Raw genomic sequence first — 9,244 nt, 5'->3', positions numbered from 1 at the left:
GCGATCGGACGGCGCGTGAGCGTCCGTGCCGTCGCCGGATCCCCTCTTTCCTTCACCATTCGATTTATCTTTACCTCTTCTCTACCGTTCTCTAATGATCGCCTTGTCCGACCCCTGATTCGGTTACCACTCTTCGTCGGTGGTTTCATCTTTTTGGAGTGAAGGCGCGATCTGAGGAGGAGCCGGTGAGAGCAGAGTGGTCTGCATGGTTCTGTTGTTTTCTTCCGGGCGATGGAAGCTAACCTAGTTCCATTGACGCCGGCCTTTCTCTAGGAGGTGGACGCTCCCTTAGCTCCGCCGACGCTGGTTCTAGTTCCCGGGAAGAGGAAGCTCTCTCAGTTCCGTCTTCGCCGGCCTTTGGCTTCGGAGGGTAGGAGCTCCTATAGCTCTACGCTGCTGACTTATGTTTTTCTTAGAGGTATCCTAAGTTTTTTTGCTTGTGTGGTTTCGTCTATGGTGTTTTGGGAGAGATCCCGTCGAGGACGGTGGAAGCTCTCCGGTGGTTTGGGTGTTTGTGATGTGCAACGTTTCATCCGAGGGTTTGTAGCGAAAGATTGAGGTAGAGATATCGCCTTTGCGATTGATTCTCTCAGAAATTAGAGCCCCATGGTTTCTTACGGATGATTGCGAAGGAGTTCAACGGAGATGTTTTGCTCCGATGTGGTCCGGTGACCGGTTGTACTGGTCAACGGAGATATCAAGAAGCGGCGTGGGTCGTCATGACTCTGTAACGTTTAGGGTTTCTCAAGTTTGGGCCGTTTGTCTTTGGCCCGTTTTGAGTAACAGGTTTGGCCCGGTATGATTGTGGCTTGTAAGAAATGTTGTTGGGCTTTGTCCGTTTTCTAATAAAACAATAGACGACAAAAAAAAAAAAGTAATCACAATCAATAACACTATTGCTTTGGAATTAAATATATATTATTATTTTTGGTTCAAACATTAACTTTAACTATCCAATATGAAATAAATTGGTAACAATAGAGAAATCATCTAATATAAATCATTTATCATTTTAGTAAAAAATTATATTTATTAAAAAAAATTATATATTACATATGTTAAGTTATATGTTAGCATGTTACTTGCATCGATAACGCCCAATAAAAAATGTTACCCTTGACAATATTGTGTTATTGTCAATAAATAAGGTTATCATAGTTTGTTAGCTGATATATAATTTGTTATCTAATACTTAATTTGTTAACTGATATATGATTGAACAAATATTTTATTAGTTAATATATTGTTCGGTAGATGCTCTCTTAGTCGATACTTTGATATAACAATGTATCAAACATGTAGTATATTGAATAGTAATACACAATGATACATTTCTTGGACATTTATCATCTTTGTATCAAAACATATAGTATATTGAATAGTAACACACAAAGATATTTAAAATTTCTTAAAATAAATCCCTAACTAATCATGGATTAATCTTCCATTAGTTGATTATTAATCTATTCGATAATATGCCCGAGTCAAACGCATCTGTTACGCTTAACGTAATATCAAACCCTCACAACACATGAAAGCGTAAACATAGCTGTATATGGGCATAGGTTTAAAAAACTATGCTTCATAATCATAATGTTTAAAGTTGTAACGACTATGTTGTGTTATTAACGACTAACCAACTATGTAACGTTGCTACATAGTTTGTTAGTCGTTAACAATATAATGACTAATTTTCGTGTTAGCAGGATACATCAAATGGTAACGGCCATTGATAATGTTAGCAGTTATTTAATTGTTCTCTGGAAAATGAAGTATTAGATCAGTATACTATATAAGTAAGCATTGATCTAATGGATCGATAAAATATAAGTTTGTGGTTAACAAAAATATTATTTAGTGTATGTTTTAGCATGTAAGTATAAACTTAACGACCAATCCTTAACATATATTTGTAGTGGATAGCTTGATAAACTAGAATAACTATATATATACTATGTTCTATATATTGTGGTGATAATCTATAAATTAGTGTATGTCTTAGCAGAATAGACATACATTTAACTGCCACATACAGTTGTTAAAGCACATATATGACTAAGAAGATTATTTTAGCGGAGGAGAACACATTTAGCAGGTAACATTCTAGTAAAAAATATGTGTAGTTGAAAAATAATTATATAGCTAAAAATTAAGTTACAATGAATTAGAACACAGAAAAAGAAAGAGGAAAGAGAGTTAAGAGACTGGAACTACGTGGAGAGGAAAGAAAGAGATAAAAGAATAAAGCATAAGAAGAGAGAGATAAAAAGTAGTAAAAACATATTTCATAAGTATTGCATCTTCTCAGACAAAAAAAGGAACCAATGGACACATAGGAGTGTTTTAGACTAGCAGCCCACTAGCCTGGCGCACGTACTGCCACAGCTAGGTACTGACGCAGCAGGTTGATTAGATGTGTAGGGTTAAAATTGGAATGGTTTATCTAGTTAGAGATGCAAGGGCAATTCGCTAATTACTGTCCAGTATGAGGGCAATGACACCAATTTCTGAAATTAAAACATCTTCTCCTCAATAATAGCGACTAGGTTTGGGTGTTTGGCTATCTAATCAAATTAAATATGGATTCAATCGGGGTTTTTTTTTTGAAATATGAAATTTGACCCATTGAAATGTTTTAAAGTTAAATTCAGATTCGGTTCGATTTCTTCGAGTTTAGATTGGATATATAGACATATAGTATAACACATCGGAAACCGAAGTGAATCCATTGGTTAAGTTATATATCGGATTTCGGAAATCTAAATCTATAACTATAAAGTTAAAGTATCTGCTTTTTTAGAATGTCCACGTCACTCTGGAGAGGGGGGCTTTGTTGTCACGTGGCACACTTTTCTTCATTCATTTAACGTGTATTGTGATTGTTGTCTCGGTAAATTTGTTTAATGGGACAGATTTTGTTTCTGAAAATTTTACTGGGGTTTTACTGTTTTACAAACAGGTCCATGGCTTTCCTTATCACATCGTCTCTTAAGACGCCTCTTCGACGTTTCAGCTTTTTTTTTTTGGACAGAAAACGACGTTTCAGATTTACCATTAGTGGGGGTTATTGGTTCTTGTATTTTAATGGATTTTTAAATATTTTTGGATTTATAAATCTGTGATAAATCCATGATTTTTAAATCAAACAAATGGATTTAAAGAAAAATTATAAGAACTTCAAAATCAAAATAGGTGAATTGTTATAAATCAATCAAATGGATTTGTAACTAGACCTAAATAATGACTTACGAGTTCACGAGGGAAAGGTAATAACCAAGTCTGTGATTGAAAAAATTTACTCGCTGTTGATAAGTTAAAAAAAAATGAGGACTTATTTGTGACCCAGAGAGAAATAAATGAGGAACAAAATATGACATATTGACCAATAGACAAGATATGAGATATCGACAAAAGCTTATCATGTACGTAAAAACTGAAAAGGAAATGTTACAAATCCAATCAAAATAACAGGGTTGAACGTAATATTTGTTTCTTTGTATTTTGACCTTTAAAACATTTATAAATCCATTCAAATTCAGTTTCAAATCAAATCCTTAAATAAATCTATGGTATTGAATAACACTTGATTTTAAAATCAGTTCTAAAATCATAGAACCAATAACAACAGATTTGAATATAAGTTTTAAAATCATAGAACCAATAACACTAGATTTGGATATGTGTTTTTAAATGATAGAACCAATAACATATGATTTGGTTTGGATTTTGAAATCCATTAAAATACATAAACCAATAACACCCTAATCTTCCCATCTATTGATGATTTCTCTTCAGTCTTCGCGAATCTCATAAAAACATCTTCAGCTTTACCACAATCCTATTTGGAAACATCTTCAGCTTCCATGATTGGAAGGGCTTGTCTTTGATGATTTATGTTTTAAAGCCATGGTTGGAAGATCTACAGGTATTGCTTATTTCTTTCTCTCTGGGTTCTGTTTGATTTCAGACATAAATAACTTACTCCTTGGATTTCTTTGAGCTTGATGCGATTTTAGGTTTACCGGACAAGCCATTGAAAAGGATAAGGTGAAGAAGAGGATGGAATCAGATTTCTGAGTTCATGGAAATCTGACCGAAGATGCATTAGATTGAATCAATGATATTGTTGCCTTGTGGTGCAAACTAAGTGACTTTTCAAGTGATAATTCATACTCGTCTTGATGTAAATAATTCAATATATAAATGAACGGTGCTCGTTGAAGATAACAGAGCAATTCATTCCGACCACTAGTAGAGTCGTAGTCATGCTTTCAAACAAGTCAAAAAGAATATTGCTACACTATCTGCTTCGGCAGCACGCTCGTGACTGTCCACTTGTTTAGCGATTTTAGTCGTTGACAAGAAACGTGATCGCCAAGTTTAAATACGTTTAACAAAAAATCAGAGAAATTCTTTTTATTTATGCTTCTTTTTACATGGTATTAGAAACCGCAAAAACGATGAAATTACTACATATCACCAAAGAAAAGGATGAAGATGTGCTTTTGAGTATTAAACTGGCTTTTTGTTGGATGAATGTTTATGTCAACTACCCATGAATTAATCTACTATAAAAATATTTAACAGCTCAATAAATATTGGGCTAATAGGAGATATAGGCTCCCAAAACTGATGAACTAATAGGAAGTATGTATAGGCAAAAACATTAGTAATTGCTGATTAACAAAAAAAAAAAACTTATCGTATAAATCTTGATGCATCCCATGATTCCAACACATTTTAATCGGTTATTTAACTTAATATATGTTAAGCCACATAGATTTCGCCCTCATTATATATTTTAATTTATCTTTATTATATCATGATATGAAAGTTCACACCAATTTCCTCGTGGAGTGTTTTTTTAACTCGACCTTAAAAGTCATCTAAATTCAATAATAATAATCCTATACTAGATTTTGACCCGCACTTTAGTGCGGGTTTGTTTTTTAGCTATTGATCCAATATTGATCGAAAAACTACCTTTATCTTTTGTTTCGAATCTTAAAAATTTATGTTTTTTCAAAAAAGAAATCAAAGTGTGTTATTTATTCGAAGTAGATTTAAAGATTCGAAGAACAATATGTTTTCATTATTGAAATGTAGTAACAATATGAGTTGTTGATTTTAAATTGAAAATGAGTTTCTATTGTTACATATTTGTATCATAGTTCTAACCATCAATATATACTATTTTTTTTATCTATATTCAATTTAAAAGGTACTACTTTTTTGCCCATTTTTCAAAGCGCGAGTACCTTTTTGTTGACAATTTCGGTAAAATTTGCATGAATTTATAAAATTTTATTAGAAAAAATAATTTAAGATTTTTCTATTATGATGTTTGAATTTTAAGAAGCGTTTTCCTATCCGACCCGGAGTCGTGATAAAACAGTAGACCTGGTACCCTGTATATATTCTGGTTCGGATTTAAAAAAAAATTGTTAATTAAAAATCTGATATAATCCGGTAAAAATCCGAAGAACCCACTATTATTGGAGGTAGTCTTTATAAAAAAAGATTTGAATCTAACAATTAAAAAAAAAAACAAACCAGTGGTCTCAAATAAATAAATTTTAATTTCTTAAAAATGATATATCACGTGGTCAAATTCGATATATATGATCCCGATGGGTTATAGTCATATTATTGTAGTACATTGTTACACTATAATTTTGAGTAATTATTTTTAAATAATAACATATGTGGCTAAAACGTTTTTGTACTGATTGATTTGTGTATACGAAAAGTATTGTTTAATTTTGTTCCCCATCATCAAAAGTTTCTTATATGACATTTTGAATAATTACTAATAATGGTGTCCAAAAAAATAGGACAATAGGATATAAAAGAAAAATAGAAAATATGACATATTAATAGTTTACATATATTTAATTTAATTTGTAGGTTAAAAGGAAAAGATCCAACAACCTTACATAAGTAGAATTTTTAGGACTAGTTCCCTTTTAATAGTATAGATTTTATAGAAAGGAAAGTCTTCATTGACATTGACACATTGGTTCCTTCTCTTTATAAAGAGTCAAATTCTCTTGAAATCAAAGGCAGAGACTTCAACACTTGCAAGACGACAATGGAAGAGCCATTTCTTCCGAGAGACGAGGAGCTAGTCCCCAGTAAAACGACATGGCAAAGAGGTCAGCTCACCGTCGAACTGAAGAAATTGAGCCTCTTAGCCGCTCCTATGGCCATCGTGACCATTGCTGAATACCTTTTACCTGTCATCTCAGTCATAGTCGCCGGCCACAACGGCGAGCTTCAGCTCTCCGGCGCCGCTCTTGCCACCTCCTTCACAAACGTCTCCGGTTTCAGTATTCTGGTAATAACTATGCCAAGATTCTCTCCTCTTTAATTCAAGAATCTAATTGAATTGATTCTGAACTCTTGAAAACGCTTTGTGCAGTATGGTTTAGTGGGTGCTTTGGAAACTCTGTGTGGCCAAGCTTTTGGAGCCAAACGATACGAAATAATCGGAACCTACACATACTCAGCAATCGCCTCTAACATCCCAATCTGTTTCCTCATATCAATTCTCTGGATTTACATCGAAAAGCTTTTGGTCTCTCTCGGACAAGACCCTGACATCTCCAGAGTCGCTGGCTCCTACGCCTTTTGGCTCATACCGGGTTTGTTCGGACAAGCTATTGTCATACCACTCACTAGGTATCTTCAGACACAAGCGTTGGTTTTGCCTCTGCTCTACACTGCCGTAGCCACACTTTTGTTCCATGTCCCAGTTTGCTGGACTATGGTTTCTGTGTTTGGTCTGGGAAGCAATGGAGCTGCTTTGGCTATTAGTGTGTCTTTCTGGTTTTATGCATTGATACTCGCATGCTATGTGAGATTCTCCACATCTTGTGAGAAGACTCGCGGCTTAATATCCGATGATTTTGTGTCTTGCGTCAAACAATTCTTCCAATACGGAATCCCATCAGCTGCAATGGTTTGGTAAGTCATTTTTAAGTTTCTTGTGGATCAAGTTACACAAGCTAATATTTTCGATATTTTTATTCCAAAAAAGTTTTTTTATCATAAAATAGACTAAATAGTATACAAGCGGTGACGGCCCTTGGACAAAGCCAAGGAAGCACCTGCCTCCAGCCGATTATTTTATAAATTAATTTCTTCCACAATTTTCTTAAAAGTTCCCATTAGACCAGTGGTATGTTTGTTCCAAGTTACGGTCAACAACCAACCCCTTTTGACAATATCAGTTTTTTGTTTCTTTTTTCTTCTAAAAAGTGGCCTTTTTTTTGCTTCTAGTCCGTAAGACCATGATTAACCTGGGGTTCTTAAAGTGAGGTTCCTAACGGAAGTTAAAAAATAGTTTTTTAATTTCCGCTAAAAATTTCATCCTAAGAACCACGGGTTAATCATGCTCTAAATTCCTAGGATCAGCTCTTTATATAAAACCAATATAGTGTTCATTAAAATGTTCAAAATATATAAACCTAGGGTTAATATATGCTATTTTAGTATTACACATGCTATTTTAGTATTACATGCTAGGGTTAATATTTTAGTATTACACATGCTATTTTTTGAACTGCGTTCAATGGGAGTTTTGAGGAAGCGTAGAACTACCATTTAATATATGCTATTTTGATAAGGAACACAGTTTTTTTTTCATTCGGACAACTATTTAGTTGGACCAGTGCTGGTGGTTATATACACACTGTGGCTTCCTCTCATCCCGCTTGCATTTTTGTCTTTTTATAGCCTAGAATGGTGGCTATTTGAGCTACTCGTACTCTGGTCAGGTCTCCTTCCTAATCCAAAACTTGAGACCTCTGTTCTTTCGATATGGTAAGTATCATATATAAATACTTTTTCTTCTTCTTATTTTTTTTCTCTTTACTAGTGACGATTATTAATCCAATTTCTTTTATTTCAGTTTTACAACAGCAGCTTTGCACTATGTAATTCCAGGTGGAGTGGCCGCGGCTGTGAGGTATGATTTAAACTCTCGGACCTAATCATCTCCACAATTCCTTTCCTCAATATTTTGTGATTGGTTTCTTGCAGCACACGTGTGTCTAACAATTTGGGAGCTGGGAATCCTCAAGTTGCTAGGCTATCAGTATTTTCAGGGCTTTGTCTCTGGCTTGTAGAGTCGATTTTCTTCACCACACTTCTCTTCACCTGCAAGAATATCATAGGCTGTGCATTCAGCAACAGCAAAGAAGTTGTGGATTATGTGGCTGACCTAGCTCCTTTGCTCTGTCTTTCTTTCATCCTTGATGGCTTTACTGCAATTCTAAATGGTGTTGCTAGGGGAAGTGGTTGGCAACATATTGGAGCTTGGAACAATGTGGTGGCTTATTATCTCATAGGAGCTCCGGTTGGAGTTTACTTAGCTTTCTATCGTCATTTTAACGGAAAAGGACTGTGGAGCGGTGTAGTGGTTGGATCCGCCGTGCAAGCCATTGTACTTTCTATCGTCATAAGTTCAATGAATTGGAAGGAACAGGTTGGTACTTGGAATAGAAGATTAGCCATTCCAGCTTGTTACACTTCCATATTCTGTTTTGTTTTTAATGCTTTGAAGTAATTGGACTCTACGATTTGCAGGCGGAGAAAGCTAGGAAGAGAATACTATCAAGTGAGAAGGGATTGTCATAAATGAAGGGTGCTTCTTAGTTACTCCATTTTGTTTTCTTAAAATTTTATGTATAAATGTAGTAGTTCTATAATCAACAAATGAATAAAAATATATTTGATTAACATTGTTGGTTTAGCTGGTCTGATTAACATTGTTAGTTTGTTACTAATTCTCATGTATATTTAAGGTAGCGTCCAGACGCGTTTAATTGAAAAACATAACGTTTCTTTTACATCTTCTTCTCCAACATCTTTAGCATGTATTCTTTCCTTGATATGGTATCATAGACAAAAATCAACTTGCAACATTAGCTAATAGCTCAGTTACAAAAAAAAAACATTAGCTAATAGCTATCATGAAGTTGAATTTGAAACACTTGATCTAGTAGTGACAACTATTACACTCACACTACAAGAAAACACCGGTATTCCGACGACAAATATCGTCGGTATGTCCTCGGAATAACGGTATTCCGAGGACATACCGACGAGAATGGTCGTCGGAAATTTCTCGTCGGAAAGTAAAATTTCCTCGGAATTTTCTCGGAAAATTTCGAGGGAATACCGAGAATTAAAGATTTCGAGGACATTCCGAAGAAACATTTCCTAAGACTGTTCGTCGGTG

At 34.7% G+C, this 9,244-nt stretch overlaps 1 protein-coding gene across 1 annotated transcript; it reads left to right on the top strand.

The window, feature by feature from the left end:
• The first annotated feature begins 6,078 nt into the window (after positions 1-6,078).
• Positions 6,079-8,812, top strand: LOC106332675 (MATE efflux family protein 5-like). Its single transcript, XM_013771151.1, has 6 exons — positions 6,079-6,337; positions 6,422-6,966; positions 7,738-7,824; positions 7,913-7,969; positions 8,044-8,488; positions 8,590-8,812. The coding sequence occupies exons 1-6, from the start codon at positions 6,092-6,094 to the stop codon at positions 8,638-8,640; spliced, it is 1,431 nt and encodes a 476-aa protein (XP_013626605.1). The 5' UTR covers positions 6,079-6,091; the 3' UTR covers positions 8,641-8,812.
• Positions 8,813-9,244: the final 432 nt, after the last annotated feature.

This window comes from Brassica oleracea, chromosome C3 (assembly GCF_000695525.1).
Source record: "Brassica oleracea var. oleracea cultivar TO1000 chromosome C3, BOL, whole genome shotgun sequence".
NCBI lineage: Eukaryota > Viridiplantae > Streptophyta > Magnoliopsida > Brassicales > Brassicaceae > Brassica > Brassica oleracea.
This window is presented reverse-complemented; position numbering and strand designations above follow the sequence as displayed.

Excerpts from the sequence above, each read along its gene's own strand:
- LOC106332675 (XM_013771151.1), top strand. The coding sequence starts at position 6,092 with ATGGAAGAGCCATTTCTTCCGAGAGACGAGGAGCTAGTCCCCAGTAAA. Across the intron at positions 7,825-7,912 it reads ACCTCTGTTCTTTCGATATG|TTTTACAACAGCAGCTTTGC; the intron begins GTAAGTATCATA and ends CTTTTATTTCAG. Across the intron at positions 7,970-8,043 it reads GGAGTGGCCGCGGCTGTGAG|CACACGTGTGTCTAACAATT; the intron begins GTATGATTTAAA and ends GGTTTCTTGCAG.